Below are 17,120 nucleotides of genomic sequence, written 5' to 3'. Positions count from 1 at the left end.
GACATCGTCGATATATACTTGCACGTTTTTTCCAATCTGTGTCGCCAAACACTTCTGCATCATCCTCTGATATGTTGCTCCCGCATTTTTTAGACCGAAGGGCATTGTTTTGTAACAAAACACGCCGTAAGGTGTAATAAACGCTGTCTTTACTTCATCTTCTTCTTTCAATCTGATCTGGTTATAACCGGAATATGCGTCAGGAAGGAAAGACGTTCGCATCCAGCCGTGGAGTCGATAATTTGATCGATCCTCGGGAGGGGAAAGTGATCCTTTGGACAATGTTTATTGAGACACGTAAACTCGACGCACATGCGAAGGACCTTAGTGTTTTTCTTTGGCACCATCACAGGATTTGCTACCCATGTGGCTTACGTGAATATCTCTTTGATAAACCCAGCTTCTTGTAGTCGATTAATTTCGACGAGCATAGCTTTGCGGTATGGTTCCGAAAAACGCCGCAAAGGTTGTTTGATTGGTCTCGCTGATGGATCCAAATTTAGGTGGTGCTCGGCAAGTTCCACAGGTACTCCTGGCATGTCAGCTGGACACCATGCGAAGATTTTCCAGTTCTCACGGAGGAACTCGACGAGCGCGCTTTCCTATGCGATATCCATGTTGTTTGCGATAGATGTCGTCTTTTTGGGTACTGTCGGGTGAATCTGCACCTCCTTAGAATTTTTCTCGGTATTGAAAGTTGATTCTTTATTTGGCCTTCCAACGTACGGCGGTACGTCGTAATCAGTCATACTTTTTGACGCCAAATACTCAGCTTGCATCCCGAAAGTTTCTGATAACCGATGAAAATCCTTGTCGCACTTATCGGCTAAGGCGAAGCTTCCTTTGACTGTGATTGGTCCCTTTGGTCCAGGCAATCTCCACAACAGGTATGTATAGTGTGGTACCGCCATAAATCTAGCATATGCTGGTCGTCCCAACAAAGCATGGTACTGCGATGGAAAATCCACGACTTCAAATTCCAGCTTCTCGATTCTATAATTTTCTCGGGTTCCAAAACTGAACGTCGAGATTTATCTTCCCCAATGGATAACTTGGTTTCTCCGGTGTGATGCCGTGGAACCTTGTGTCTGTTGGCTTCAAGTTTGCTAAGGATATGTTCATCTTCCTCAATGTATCTGCATACATAAGGTTTAAGCTGCTGCCGCCATCTATGAATACTCGAGAAACATCAAATCCCGCAATAGCTGCTGGCGAGAATAAGTGCTTGACTGCCCCGGTCGAGGAACTTGCTTGCGGATGATCCGCTATGGTGAAGCCGATGTCTTGCCACGACCAATTGAGGTACTCAAGCTGTTGGTGGAGGCATTTTCTCTGCCATGAACACCTGTCTCGAGATTACTTTTTGAGTTACGTTGGACGGCCTTCCCTTCGAATCATCGACACCGCTCCGTTTGAGTTAGGATCGACATAAGGTGGTGGTGGAGGTGCTGCCGCTATTCTGAGCTGATGCCGATTGTCGTCTGTAATCGCGGGAGGTGGTGGTAGGTGAACCTCGCTCCTGGGCTCCCGAGGATTTCTCTGTGCTGCTCGAGCGTGAGCGTTTTCTGCATATCTGAACATTGCCTGAAAATTTCGACAGTCTTTCTGCAGGTCCTCGACTTGTCTTTTTCCGTTGCTTGTCGAGGAAAAAATGCATACGGCACGGTCCATTCAGCATTTCTTCGGGGGACACGAAAGGCCTTGGGAACCTAGGCCCGCTATTTTGCTGTTGCGGGAGTCGTCCCTATTATCGCCTCGCTGCTCATTGCTTCTCCGATAATCATCTCTATTGTTTCCTCCTGTGTTTGCCCGAAATCCTGCCGAAATTTGCCACAGGGCGTCATAGTTCGGGTACTGCCGAGGAAATCGTCGCCTCGATTGGTAATTTCGACCACGGTCCTCCTCTGGCGACCTGTGCCGTTTGTTGTGGACAGCATCTTCTCCGTCTGCCCATCTGTTTGCTATCTCCATTAACGCGGATACTGTCTTTGGATTGGTCCTTCCCAAGTCCTCGACGAAATCTCCACGCCTAATTCCTGCGACAAACGCATCTATTGCTCTCTCGTCAGATATATTTTCTGCCGAGTTTTTTATGATGTTCCACCTTTGGATGTACTTTCTCATTGACTCATCTGGTTTTTGTCGACATGCTCTCAATTCTTCTAACGACGCAGGTTTTTTACACGTGGATCTGAAGTTTTTGACGAATACGTCCTCGAAACTTTCCCAGCTGTCGATAGATCCTGGAGGAAGCTTCTTGATCCAAGATCGTGCAGCTCCACTTAAGTGCACCTGAATACTTTGCATGGCTGTTGCCCTAGTCCCTCCAGTTAACTTCACCGTCTCGAGGTAATCAACTAGCCAATCCTCTGGATCTTGCGGGCCGTCGAATTTTTTGAAGTGATCAGGCAACTTAAATCCCGAAGGGACTCGAGTTTTCGTACTCTCCTTGTGAAGCACGGCAAACCGCACATATCCTCGTCGTTTAGTTCCGGGGATTGTCGATGTTCCCTTACTGCCTTGCCGTGCTCTGTCTACCCTTGCTTGTGCTTGCCGTATCTCTTGCTCCACTTGTTCCTTCAACATTTGCTTGCTGCTGCTGCTGCCGTAGGTCGTGGACTATTTTGCCTTGCGGCTCCTTACGGCGGTGTTGATACAAACGCCGTTCCCATGACTTCTTGTCCTGCTATCGCCATATTGTACAAAGCCTCCCTTGGATCTCCCGGAGGTGGCATCGGATGCAAGGATAAAGGCTTGTGTCGCCATATACCCAGCTTACGGTGTTTTAGGGATAATATTCCCTCTTGTGTCTATCGACATAAAAGACATGTCGAGATTTTGAACCAGGTACTCTCTTTCTCCTTCGGGTATGTGTTGCAATCTGGACCTTGCTCGTTCCGAGCTTCTCTATGACTATCTCCCGAGGTTCTAGATTGTCGACTTAGATCTGCCCTTCTCCTGCTGGATGCGGAAGCTGCCTCCTTTCTCTCGTTCAACTCAGCTGTCTGTTTTTCCAATTCTCTGGCAGCTCGTGCGAGCCTATATTGATAAGCTTGCAATTCTTGGACTGTAGCAGTTGTCGTCATTGGCTCCGAACCATCTAAAGCTTTTGCAGCCCTATCCCAGGCCGTTTGTGGAAGTTGAACTCTGACGCGTGGTGTGGGCCCGACATATTTAGTGCCCATACCTCTCCTTAGATCTGAGGGATCGACATAGGGATTACCCAAATCGTCGAAAGCCTCTAATGTTTCCTCTTGATTTTCAATGGCATAAATCTGATGATATTTTGTGCTCAGATCTATGTTGGGTTTGGTGACATCATTGTTGAGATTGATGAAGACCTTGCCCACTGTGATAGATTTGTCGATGAAGTCGTAACTGTCGACATCGCTTGAGTCATCGCTTATATATGAGTCCGCAGATGACTCGAACGATATGTTGCCGAAGATTTTGGCGAGTTTCTCTCTTGCTCTGGTGCTGACGTAACGTGTTTCCGAAGTTTCTTCTTCTCCTGACTCGGTTGACGATGCATAGCTTGAAAAATCGGAATCGACTGCCGACGATCCCGACGCAATCGGAATTTCGACACGATACGATCCTTCCTTCTCGACGCGAAAGTGAAACCTTCCGAACGTCATCTCCATGGGCTCCGCCAGATACGCATATGGGTGGGTGAGGAACAAAATCGACAAGACCAGCAGTGATCTGTTTACCTCGATCCATTGTGTTGCTTGCGGTTGACGATGTCGAAGATCTTGAACGTGCCATCGAGATCAGATCCTTACGCCTCTAATTCCCACAGACGGCGCCAATTGACAAAGTATCAACTTGTCAATGCCTATGGATTATAGGCTAGGGTTTGGTTAGAAGTAGAGGGTAAGTAGATCTCGAAGGTTTCAGCCGAAAAGTACTCGACGATTATGAAAACTAGGGTTTGTGAACAATGATTCGATGATCTCTTCGTCCCTCGACTCCCCCTTTATATAGGAGGTGGAGCCGAGGGTTTCGTTCGTACAAGTTACGGAGTCCGGGACGGTTTCTAACTCATCCCGCCAGATTACAAATAGCACTTCTTATTACAACTCTAACTTTCCTTAATATATCTTGGGCTCCCGAATCTTCTTATTCTTCGGATAATGGGCCTTCAATAAACCCCGGGTACTATCTTCGGCAATCCCATTTGGGATGCCTATGTCAGCTGGCCCCCGACGCCCTCTTTCGGACTACTTATTGCCTTTGATCTAAAAACGCACGGGAGAGAAGTCGAAGTCGCCAGAAACCCTCCAGAACGCCGCCACATCGCGAAACTCCGTCTCGGGAGCCAGAAGTCTGCGTTCTGGCACTCCGCCGGGACGGGGAATTGGAGGAGATCATCGCCATCATCACCACCGACGCCTCTCCATCGACCAGCCATGTTTCCCCCATCCATGTGTGAGTAATTCCCCCGCTTGTAGGATGAAGGGGATGGTAGGGATTGGATGAGATTGGTCATGTAATAGTGTAAGATTGTTAGGGCATAGTGCCTAGTGTCAGTAATTGGTACTTTGATGATATTGTTGCAACTTGTTATGCTTAATGCTTGTCACTAGGGCCCGAGTGCCATGATCTCAGATCTGAACATGTTATTATTTCATCATGATATTCATTGTTTATGGTCTTACCTGCAAGTTGTATACACATGTCGTTGTCCGGAACCAATGGCCCCGAAGTGACAGAAATCGGGACAACCGGAGGGGATGGTAGTGATGTGTGGATCACATGTGTTCACGGAGTGTTAATGCTTTGCTCCGGTACTCTATTAAAAGGAGTACCTTAATATCCGAGTAGATTCCCTTGAGCCCGGCTGCCACCGGCTGGTAGGACAAAAGATGTTGTGCAAGTTTCTCATTGCGAGCACGTACGACTATAATTGAAACACATGCCTATTGATTGCTTTGTACTTGGACACCGTTTTATTATTATCTGCAAATGCCTGCTTGATTGTTACATGAGTTTCTCTCATCCATGCAACGCCCGTTATCCATCCCCGTGCCTACAGTATTTTAATCCTGCTGTTTACTATAATCACTACTGCTGTCTCTGTTACTCAGCTGCTGTTATTTCACTACTGCTACTGCTATAAAACTGTTACTACTGATACTCTTCGAGCAAGTCTGTTTCCAGGTGCAGCTGAATTGACATCTCAGCTGTTAAGGCTTTCAAGTATTCTTTGTCTCCCCTTGTGTCGAATCAATAAATTGGGTTTTACTACCCGCGAAGACTGCTGTGATCCCCTATACTTGTGGGTTATCAATGATCGTCAAGGTGTTCGACGACACGGCACTGCCGCGTGCACTACCACACCGGCGAATCCGGCTCAGACACCGATAGTTAGAACTTAGAGTGTTGTGAAATCTATCTTCATTGCTACGTGTTGTTTGAATTCTATCTTAAATTGTATGAAACTATGTGCTACGATGTTAGGTATGATGATGATATGTCTATCATGTGTGTACGAAATTGCTTTTGATATGATGTGTGTATGAAATAGCTGTTGACATGATGGCAGTTTTGTTGGAATATGGTAGGATTTTTCATGGTTTTACACAAGTCAATGTGTGGCGCCCTTCCCACTGGCGCCACAGTGCACTGTGTGGCGCCCCTCCCATCGGCGCCACACATCCATTTGTAATTGCCCAAAACATACTGTAAGACAAATCATCTGGGACTTAGCCGTTTTGGCGAGGCTCTATGTGTGGCGCCGATGCCACGGGCGCCACACCTCACAGTGTGGCGCCGATGCCGCGGGCGCCACACAAAGAGCCTCACCAAAACGACTAAGGACTAATCGTCCGGAGCCCCTGGATGTTTTCGACCCAAAAGTTGATATATGTTGGCATGTGTGGCGCCGATGCGAGGGGCGCCACACAGTGCACTGTGGCGCCAGTGGGAAGGGTGCCACACATTGACTTGTGTTAAAACCATGAAAAATCCTACCATATTCAAACAGTTTTGAGTACAACATTGCACTGAATATGTACGACACAGCATAATGGTTCAAACGACAAATAAGGTTCGACGACATCAAGGTTCCAATTACAATAAGGTTCAACGACATGAAGGTTCGAGAAGATCAAGGTTCACACAACATCATGGTTCGACAACATTTAAAGGTTCGACAACAAGAACATAGCCAAAGGGACATCCTTTGCGTGGCAAAGGCTCCCTCCCCCTCGCCTTCTTTTTCTTAGATTCTTCAGCCAATTCTTCCTTCTCCCTTATGTCACGAGCCAACTGAACGACCGAATCGAAGAAGTGGTGGCGCTCCTCCGTCTTTGCATCTTCCGCTTGAGCTCTTTCCTCCTTGATGCGTTCAGCCTCCCTATCCACCTCTTCTAGGTGCATCCTATTGGCCCTCTCCTCGCTATTTGCTCAAGTTGGCAGCTCCTCAGGAATTTTGCCCGTGCCTCGCGGTCCCGTTCGGCCTTCAGCTTGTCATTCCTCCTCTTGTCGCGCAATAGGTATTCCTCATACCCCCTTTCCATACGGTCATCTTCCTCCTTCTTCTTAGCTATCTCCTCCCGCCTCTTCCTCTCAAGTTCTTCCTTCTCCCTCTTCCGCACCGTCCTTACCGCCTCCTCCCAAACGGACTCCTCCTTCTCATTGCCCTCCCATGCCCCCTTCCCCTTGGTGGGTTGAGTTGCCATACCTGAAAACCAAATTGAAAAACCAAAGTTAGTCATGGAATAGGAAAATAGAAAGTACAATGCAATTAGTAACTTGGAGACACATACGAATAAGGCCCCGCTAGGTATCCTAGCATACTAGTACCCCGACGGCCACCATGCCGACCTCTACTAAGCCCAACATGAATCCTTGGTTGCCTTGGACCTTGTCGCCATTGTGTTTGATGCCTTGCGGCTTGTTGCCTTGGAGCTTGTTGCGTAGGAGCTTGTTGCCGTGGGGCTTGTTGCCTTGGAGCTTGTTGCGTTGGAGCTTGTTGCCGTGGGGCTTGTGTGCTTGGAGCTTGTTGCCGTGGGGCTTGTGTGCTTGGAGCTTTTTGGCTTGGAGGAGGTTGACACGGAGACGGTTGGCTTGGAGCTTGTTGGCTTGGGGTTTGTTGGCTTCGAGGTTGATTTGAAGCTTGTTGGCTACTTGATGCTTGACTTGTGGTAGCATCATTGCCCTTTGATTTTTTGCCGGATGTGCACTTCCTTTTATTGTGGCCCTTACTATTGCATGATCCACAATTAGTTGGCTCGCGAGCTTCTTGGAATAACTTTGTTTCCCGAATGACCCCATCTATCCATATCTTCGTGATACCTCTTTGTCTTTCTTCTTCCACGTTTCACAACCTTCCATTCCGGATCTGGCCAAACTTGCACACCATGATACTCCGGCCATTGTGATTGATCCAAGTAAGGAGAAAACCTTGGAGCCCATGTCCTCTTTGTGGCTTCAATTGAGAACTCGGACTCCCGAACGGTGAGCGGGTTATTGTAGTCGATACGTCTAGTGCGTGCCGCTGTTAGCAAGTGGGAGCAAGCCAAATGAAGCAAAGAGAGCCTCCTACATGTGCATTCACATGTCTTTAGGGACACACGGAAAGCCCGGCCTCCGTGTTGGACACCACCTTGTGTGGTGCCTCCCGGCTCATTCACTTGGTAAACCCGGTCAACATTGTCATAACATGTAGCCGTTTGGGAGTCCGCCTTCCTCGCTCGAAAATCCATGAACTCTTGAACCTTCGTTGGGAACTCGCAATTCATAGCAATTTCCTTCTCCGTTTCATTGGTGTAGTTACGGAAATAGAGATTCAACTTCTCGAATGTGTATTGAATGATTGCCGTCACGGGCAATGCACGGACACCCTTCAACACATTGTTGAAGCACTCGGCCATGTTGCTTGTCATTTGACAATATCTCCTCCCATCCTCATCATAAGCTCTTGCCCACTTTGAGTTAAATATGAGGTGTCTATGAAGAAACTCTTGACCACCCGCGTTGAGGTCTTTGTGCTTCAGCAAGCCGTTGTATAGGTTTGCGAAGCGGCGCTCCGAATAAGCGAGGCAACAATCTTGAAGAAGGTCGGACAACTCTTTGCTCTTGCATGCCCGGTAGAAGTTTGCACAAAAATGCCTCATGCACCATCGGTGATGCAAGGGAGCATGCCGGGAATTGCAAGCTCCACCGCATTGAGAATTCCTTGATGACGATCGGAGATGACACACACTTCCTTTGAGGGTGGTATGACCCTCGTCCTCAATATATGGAAAAACCATTCCCGGTTATCATTGTTCTCAATCTCTACCAATGCAAAAGCCGGTGGTACTAAACGGTTGCTCGCATCATTTGCTATTGCCACCAATAGTGTGCCCTTGTACTGCCCGGTCAAGAAGGTACCATCCACGGCTATGACGGGCCTACAATGTTCGAATGCCCTCGTGCATTGCTCGAATGACCAAAATGCACGGTGAAATACCCTCACTCTTTTACCATCATGCAATGTCATTTTGGTTGTGGAAGGCTCCACCACATGCACCATGCCGGGTTAGTTGCGGCCATCGCTAACAACAACCTAGGGACTCGGTTGTATGCTTCCTCCCAATCACCGTACAACATCTTAAATACGGCTTGTTTGGCCTTCCATGCCTTCCCGTACTTGACGTCGTAGGCAAACCGGGATTTGACCGTATCTTGCACGAACTTAATGCTCATGATAGGAAGTGATGATATCTCCGCCGAGAGCTTGTATGCGATGAACTCGGATGTGAGTTGACGGTGGTCCGGCTGAGCATCCTTGCCATCAAGCTTCGGCCCCCGGCACATGTGAGTCGCTACACAACTTGTTATGTGCCAAGAGGGCCCTTTTTTGAAAGGTCTTGCACGGACAACCCATGGGCACCTTTTATCCACACATTTTAGCGTGTACCGCTTCTTCAAGTCCGAGTGAACAACGAGGTAAGAGCGATGATGCTTAATGGAGAACTCCTTCAACCATATCTTCAATTCCAAGAAGGTATCAAACGTGAGCCCTTTAGAGATCATAGCCGTCCTACCATCCACATCTCTCTTGGATATTGGCCTAGCTCCAAGAAGTAAACTTTTGCCACCATCAACCACGGCTCCATCCGCAAGACTAACATCACGGAACAATGGTACCCGAGATATCCCGTCCGGTTACCTTCTTGAAGATCTCGGCTCTTTCGGCTTCCTTAGCCGTCAAGCCATCCTCGTCAACCTCCTCTTCGGGTCCATCATCATCCGAGTTCGACGCATAGCATCGGGAATAAGGAATGGAGTGGTCCATCTCCTGTTGCGTCCAATATTTATCCAAATCACCGACATTGGTGCCATTCATCTCGAAACCATCATCACCATCATCATGCTCGTCATACTCATTATCCAACGAAGGTTGTTGGGCAATGGGAGATTGGAAAATGGGAGATTGGGTGGCTTCTTCTTGGCTCATGGGTGGTGGACTCCTCTCTCGAACAGGGAGGAGGGCCGGTTAAGGTCAAGCTCGATACGAGCATCAACCGTCTTGGTTGCAAACAACTCCAAAGCCTTATCTTGTGACCCGGCCACCGTCTCCTTGTAAACGGACCAACGTTGCTCGGAGTTGATACGCATTGTCTTCCAACGGGTGTGCATTCCAAACCCCACATTATGCCTTCCCTCTAGCTCAACACCATCATTTGGCTCATTCCAATTCAACTCAACCCTCACTTGTGCTACCACCTCCGCAAAGCTAGGGCTAAGGTCAAACACCAAGTCAACCTCTTCCGGGTCCGGCTCTATGTTTCCCTTCAAGTAAGCATCCTTGTCCACATGATGAACATGAACAATTCTTTCCATCCCCCTAGCATAATGGGAACAACACATACACACATGTGTTCATTAGTTACCATAATCAACATAATCTACCCATACAAACTAGCACACTACCATTTCTCCTACTTCAACAACCCTAACATCCAACCAAATCCATCTCCACCCTCAAATCAACCAAATCCACATCTAGGGTTTCACATGTAGATTCAACCAAATACACAAAATCAATGGATGAAAAGAAGGGGAACGGAGGAGATTATCTCAAGGAACGAGTTGGGAACGATCTCCACGAGACGGATACGATGATTTGGTGGTGGATTTGATGGGGGAGAGGGAGAGAGAGCCGGCCGCCTCTTGTGAGAGAAGAAGAACGAGGGGGAGGAGAAAGAAAGCCGGGTCGGGGCCGGGCGGGCTCGCGCGGCCAAACTTAAGTGGACGTGTGGCGCCCTTGCCACGGGCGCCACACTTTCAAAGTGTGGCGCCGGCGAGAGCGGCGCCACACGGCCTGCCATGTCGGATCGGCTCACCAGCTCAGCGTCGACGAGCCACGTCAGATGGGTTTATGGCGCCGGCAGCACGGGCGCCACATGGGCATGTGTGGCGCCCATGAGAGGAGCACCACACAAAAAAGTTAGATGAGTGAAATAGTTTCGCCGAAGGATCAGTCTGTGCTTTTCTTTCACTTTTGGTTATTTTTATGCAGCACAAGGCCGAGAACAAACTGGTTTTGTGGCAGGAACCACGTGAGTTTGGTCGTGCGGTATCGAGTTCACGTCTTTTGGCACCTGCGGTGTCTTGCAGAGCTTGCTGGTGTACAGTAAAAGGGAAATCCACAACTCACATTGAGCAGAGAGCACACCCAGACAGACAAAGCCAGACCGTGCCGTCCTGAGCTGAGCAGCCGCAGAAATTAGCAGAAAAAGTCGCGGAGAAATCATCGCTTTGGATTTGGATCAGGCCAAAAAATGATTAACTAGTCAGCAAAAGTGGTAGTTAAGGGAAGCACGCACGACTTTTCCGTCCGTCGTCAACAGCGCAGCACACACCGCGGCTTCCTCCTGCTCGCGTTGATTTCTTGATAGCTGCGTCTGCAACTACAAAGCATTCCCGTCTTCTCCCTCCTTTTGGCCGCTTGCCTTCCTCTTCCTCCTCCGCCTCCCCCTCCGCGATCCATGGACGCCTCGTCGTCGGACCGCCAGTCGCCGCGCAGCCGGCAGCTGCAGCTGCAGGGTCCGCGCCCGCCGCGCCTCTCCGTCAGCAAGGACTCCCACAAGGTCCGGAAGCCGCCCGTCGTGCCGCTGCCGCACGGGGCCCAACAACCTCGCAACCGCCAGCAGCCGCAGCCGCAGCAGCCGCGCGCGCCGGTCATCATCTACGACGCCTCGCCCAAGGTCATCCACACGCAGCCCAGCGAGTTCATGGCGCTCGTCCAGCGCCTCACCGGCCCGGGCGTGGCCCACTCGATCGAGCCGCAGGAGGTGCCGCCGCAGTTCCAGCCGCAGGAGTTCCTCCTCTCCCCGACCGCCGGGCTCTCCCCGGCGGCGCGGTACGCCGCCATCGAGACGTCCGTCCGGCCGCTGCCGCCCGGGCCCGCGCCGTACGCCGGCTCCTGGGTCGACCTGGACGGCCTCGCGGAGGTGCTCGGCCCCGGCCGGCCGGGGATCCTCTCGCCCCTGCCCTCCACGCTGCCGCCCGCGGCCTCGGCGGGGCTCTTCTCGCCGCTGCCGTTCGACACCAGCGCCGCCTCCCTCGCCTGGCTCAACGACCTCAGCCCCTTCCTCCCCTCCGCCGGCGCCCGCGACGCGCCCTTCGCATCCAGCCCCGGCGCCGGTATGCTGCTGGCCACGCCAACCATGCCCTCGCCGGGGATGATGATGCGCTTCTTCACCGACTTCCCGGACCTGTAAATCAAACCCTATACTTAGCTGATTTCATTTGTTTATTCTTCACGTCCGGTGCGACGAAACGTCTCGCTCTCTCTTTTACCGCCCGCGCCACACGGCGGTCGCGGTAATTCGGGGTGGCGGCTACCGGAGACGGCGGATTGTGCAGATGCAGTGTATCAAACAAACACTCCATGTGATCCATAACATTCTTTTAGAACAAATTCATACTCTATTGTGTAGGTGAGAGCAGTTGGCCTGGTCTGTGCTAGGTGTACTAGATCTTTCTTCAAGTTTTTCTTTCTGTCAATGAATTGACATTGTCAACTCTAGTAGATTGGTAGAGCAGGTGCTAATCTTTTCTTTCCTATATCCTTGTTTTATAATTCTTGTCATGATTTTATTTTAAATTCAAATTAAATTATGACAATGATTATGGGACTGAAGGATATGTTTGCCGCGTTGTTTCCTTTTGTTAATTGTTTTTATGTTACTTGTAAACATCCTTTCCACTTGGTGTCATCTCGATCAGTCATAATGAGCATAATACAAGATTCATAGTACTACCTCTGTCCATAAGTAGATGTCTTAGATTTATCAAATTTTGGATGTATGTAGATACTATTTAGTGTATAGATACATCCAAATTTAGATAAATAGAAAACATATATTTATGGACGGAGGGAGTACCATAATTCCACGAGCAGGTGCTTTGCATTGCTTTACTTTTTGCTAAGCCCTGGATGCGATCTATCTGATATCTCCAAGCATGATGCTCTAATCGCCGGTGTGAGGATAACAAGCCGTGGAGAACAGCAGCTTCAGGTGTATGTGTGGTTTTCGCCAGTTTTATCTTAATTAACCATGTTTTGTATGATCTTTCGGTCCGATTTCCTTTAATAACTGATCTATTTTCTCTTTTCTTATAATGCAACGAGGGTGCTCCCCACCCTCTGACGTGGTTCCCTAAAAAAAGATTTATGTCTGTACTAGAAAACAGATCATTCCATAATGCATTGCTGAAAATCTTGTCACAAACATAGATGGGATTTTTCAAATAGATGAACAGAGATAATGATTAATGTTATCCATGAACGTTTACACCCTACATGCTCCTTTTGGAACTACTAGTGGGTGAAGCAGACCCATCGGCTTGGTTAAGCTATATTTAGCGCGTTGAAAAACAGCACATGGAGTCACTGATGGACGAAGAAGCTTTCAAGTTAGACTTGAGGGTTGAGGCCTAGCCAAAGGAACAAGTCCTCCAAAGCTTGCTATGTGGTCTGAATTTCTGAGTGGCCTCTCCCAGCACAAGTGTACAAAGTGTTAAACCAGTTTCGTTTGCAACCGATCCAGATGAGCCATTTTTGTTCGGTCACGCCGTTTTGCAGCTCATGTCCTTGTTCGTCCAGACTGACTAGAACGAGCCGCGCTAATAATCCTTGTTTGCTACCTGCCCAACAGCTACAATGGTTCCACATAAATTTCTCTCATAAATTGAATGCTACCTGCCCAACAGCTACAATGGTTTGCATGAGAGCCTGAATACTGAAACTGTCCAACGCGGCATAGAGCGTCAACAAACGTATCTTCTTCTCCTTTGCGACAGAAGATCTTGAGGTTTTGGCTTGCAATCCAATCAGGTGAGTCACGGCCGTTCCTTGCATCTCGGACTGCAGATGTTGTTCCTCTAGGCAGTTGAGACCGTGGTGATAGATTCTGATGATAAATCAATCAACCAAGCCAACTTTGGTCTAGGTGGGCGATGGCCACGTTCTACGCCGTTACCTTGATGAAGTCATCGCCGTGCAATGACTTTCAACCCACTCGTGTTGTTCTGAGGGAAACCCTAGGATCTGGTCTTTGAGCACAAACGATGGCGACATTGTGGTGTCGTTTCTCTGTTGGGAGCATCGTTTGCGAAGCAGCACGAGATGACATAGGTAGAAGAAGGAGATGTCAAATCATGCGGCCGATAGGTGGTACGCCGGATCATGTTAATTTAACAGGTGCTACGCATGACAGATCTTTCATGGCATCGACAACATGTCTCGCAAGGGCTATATGGAGATGCTCCCAGGGTCTGCTAGGCCTGTTGTGACCTCCTGTTTTCGCCATATGGTGATTCAGGAGTGCCCCTGGCTATTAGTTGGTGGGCGTTATTTTTGTTCTACGGTAGAGACCGTGACAACATGTTACTTCACCCATTGTCAGATTTTTGGGTGTTGAGTGTTGGCTTTCGAATTTTATGATGTATGTTTTTAACATATTTCTGTTGAACAAAACTTAAATAATGATCATATGCATCGCTTTGATGCAGAGGTTCGTGCTTCGTTCTCCCCATTTAAAAAAAATCAATCAACTAGCTGCAAGCACTAACGCCACCTCTTGATCACGAGAATTAGAGCGGGAAATTCCTTCTTCTAAATTGATAGCTTCTTGTGTGCTAGTCCGAGTTCTTTTACTAAGGAATGCCACTCGATGACCGTGTTACATCAACATAGCTTCCACTATGTTATCACAAGTGTCTATTTCAATGATGAGAGAGTGCGAGAATTGGCGTGTTGGTCATTGCATTTTTTTTTGAGGTGCTCAAACGCTTCAATGGCTTGATCACTCCATTCAGATGCATTCTTCTTCAGCAGTGGCGCCAAAGGTTGCGCGATAGCCTCATAGTTGCATACATTCTTTTTCTAATAGCATATGAGGCCAAGAAAGCGGTAGAGCTTTCCTATTGATGGTCATGGCTGAACCATGACTATCGTCTTCGTTGGCTCTGTTGTGAAGGCTGGGTCCAACATGATATGTCCTAGATACTAGTATAACCTAGTGTGAGTAAATGTGCACTTCGATAGCTTAGCAAACAACTGATCCTCACTTCCTCCAACGCCAGGTTGTACATAAGAATGTCATCCAAAAGACTAAAGAAAATTTGCCCCCCAAGTGCGGTCAAGCACCACTTTCATCACAGACTCAAAAGTGGTCGATGGGTTCATTAGGACAAATGCCATGAGTCGGGAAGGACCAAGGATGTCTGACTAGAATGGGTAAATAACTAAATATACAACCAGAATTATTATATTTTTGTTGATTTTAGGAAATGTAAAATTAAAAGATTCACTATAATGCAACTATGCGGTATAATCTACAGTGTCAACTGTTACTCTAGCAACAAGACACACGAGATAAAAAGATAGAAGCAGCACTAAACAAGACAATAACAAGCATAGAAATAAGGAATTTCTAGTTTCGTGCCCCTGCTTCGTTAGTTGTACTCAGTTTTTCCCAGCTCGTTAGTTTTTCCTCAGTTTTCCCCTCCCTCTAGTTTGAAACCCCTCGAAGACGCGGGTTGCCGTCAGGTCAGAGGCCTTACCGTTACCGTGAGGTCAGTTCCTCGCTGACCGTCTCGTGCTGACGGGTGGATCCATCTACCGCTGACGCGTGGGCCGTTTTATTTCCTGATTGTATACGCGGTGCTGCCAATGACAAATGGGGCCGCTCTATGGGGCTGCCGCAACCAATGACCAGTGGGTCGTCTATTTATTTATAGAAAATTATATATTGCCGCTCTGTGGAGAATATAATATAGAGCCGCTCTGTAGGGGTCGCCTCAGCCCATGGCACGTGACTATTTTCGCAGCTTAATCTAAAGTGACTCTTATGCTAAACATTGTGCATCCCGACGTTGACCTAGCAGTGGCGGCGAGCATAGCCGTTCGACCATGCCGATATCGGCATCGGCATCGGCATCGTTTGGAGGATGTGGTGCTCGAATAATAGTGGAAATGCGATATTATTTTTTACATGCATAATATATAGAAAATAGCTAGATCTCTAAATCGATGCATATGAAGCTACATATATATTCTTGGTCATAATCCCCTTAATTATCTAAAGGGGATGGATGCATGGCTTCACGTCGTCGTCGCTTTCATCGTCGGTATCTTCGTCGTCCGAGTAGTAGTACCTCCTGCACATTGTTCCGTCGAACACCTTCACTCGTGAGCACATCATCGCCTTCATATTTGAAGTGTACGAACCAGCCGAAATCCACACCGTGCGCGATGGCGAATTTCTCCCAGCCCTTGTCGAGGTACATCCGGCCTAGTCCAGTCAAATAGGACCTCCACGGTCCGAGAGACGAGGACCGCGAGTCAGCTGCTCGCAGATACACCTTAGCTGGCTCCTTGCCGTCAAGATAGTCCGCAAATTTTTTTGGGAGTTCCTGCAAAGAGATCGAGCGCCGATCGTTTGAAATTAGGGAACCCTTGAAATTAAAGGTTTTTTAGAACATGCCCATAATTAATCACATGCATCATATATGTGGGAACGCGTACGTACCTTCTTGACCAAAGGGTCTTCATAGACGACGATGAAGAACTCCTCTATGATCAATGGCAGTGTTGACGGTGGTGGTGGCAATGATGATGATCCACTTCCCCTTCCCCTTCCCCTTCACCTTCCGGTCCGCGTCCGAGACGTGGAAGTCATGGCAATGGATAAAGTGTATGTGAACGAAAAGAAGAGAGAGGCAGAACCTATTGACACAAGGGATGGCCGTGTGGGTGTTTATAAGGGAGAGATGACCGTTGTAGGGTTTACACAATAAAATAAGGAGGAGATGACCGTTGTGGGGGTTTATACACAATAAATTAAGGAGGAGACGACCGTTGTGGGGGTATAGTTTATCATTTTACCGTGAAAAGTAATGCCTAAAAGGAAAGTAATGGCTACAAGAAATCGGTGATGGTTTATCGTTTTTGCGTGAAAAGTAATGGGTACAAGAAATGGGTGATGGTGTATCATTTTTTGCGTGAAAAGTAATGGCTACACGAAATGGGTGATGGTGTATCATTTTTGTGCGTGAAAAGTAATGGCTACAACAAATCGGTGATGGTTTATCATTTTTGTGCGTGAAAAGTAATGGCTACAACAAAATCGGTGATGGTTTATCACTTTTTGCGTGAAAAGTAATGGGTACACGAAATGGGTGATGGTGTATCATTTTTGTGCGTGAAAAGTAATGGCTACAACAAATCGGTGATGGTTTATCGTTTTTTGCGTGAAAAGTAATGGGTACACGAAATGGGTGATGGTGTATCATTTTTGTGCGTGAAAAGTAATGGCTACAACAAATCGGTGATGGTTTATCGTTTTTTGCGTGAAAAGTAATGGCTACAAGAAATGGGTGATGGTGTATCATTTTTTGCGTGAAAAGTAATGGCTACAACAAATCGGTGATGATTTATCGTTTTTTGCGTGAAAAGTAATGGGTACAAGAAATGGGTGATGGTGTATCATTTTTTTGCGTGAAAAGTAATGGCTACAACAAATCGGTGATGGTTTATCATTTTTTGCGTGAAAAGTAATGCCTAAAAAGAGTTTATAATTTAGCTCGTGAAAAATAATGCAGAAAACCAAACT

General features: G+C 47.9%; 1 protein-coding gene across 1 annotated transcript; it reads left to right on the top strand.

The window, feature by feature from the left end:
- The first annotated feature begins 10,860 nt into the window (after positions 1 to 10,860).
- Positions 10,861 to 12,142, top strand: LOC124687239 (protein MKS1-like). The gene has a single exon (XM_047221041.1). It carries the CDS (start codon positions 10,986 to 10,988, stop codon positions 11,718 to 11,720), a length of 735 nt encoding a protein of 244 aa, XP_047076997.1. The 5' UTR covers positions 10,861 to 10,985; the 3' UTR covers positions 11,721 to 12,142.
- Positions 12,143 to 17,120: the final 4,978 nt, after the last annotated feature.

The sequence above is a fragment of the Lolium rigidum genome, chromosome 2, assembly GCF_022539505.1.
Source record: "Lolium rigidum isolate FL_2022 chromosome 2, APGP_CSIRO_Lrig_0.1, whole genome shotgun sequence".
In the NCBI taxonomy this organism is placed as follows: Eukaryota; Viridiplantae; Streptophyta; class Magnoliopsida; order Poales; family Poaceae; genus Lolium; species Lolium rigidum.
The sequence above is the reverse complement of the archived record's forward strand: the minus strand, read 5'-3'. Positions and strand labels throughout refer to the sequence as shown.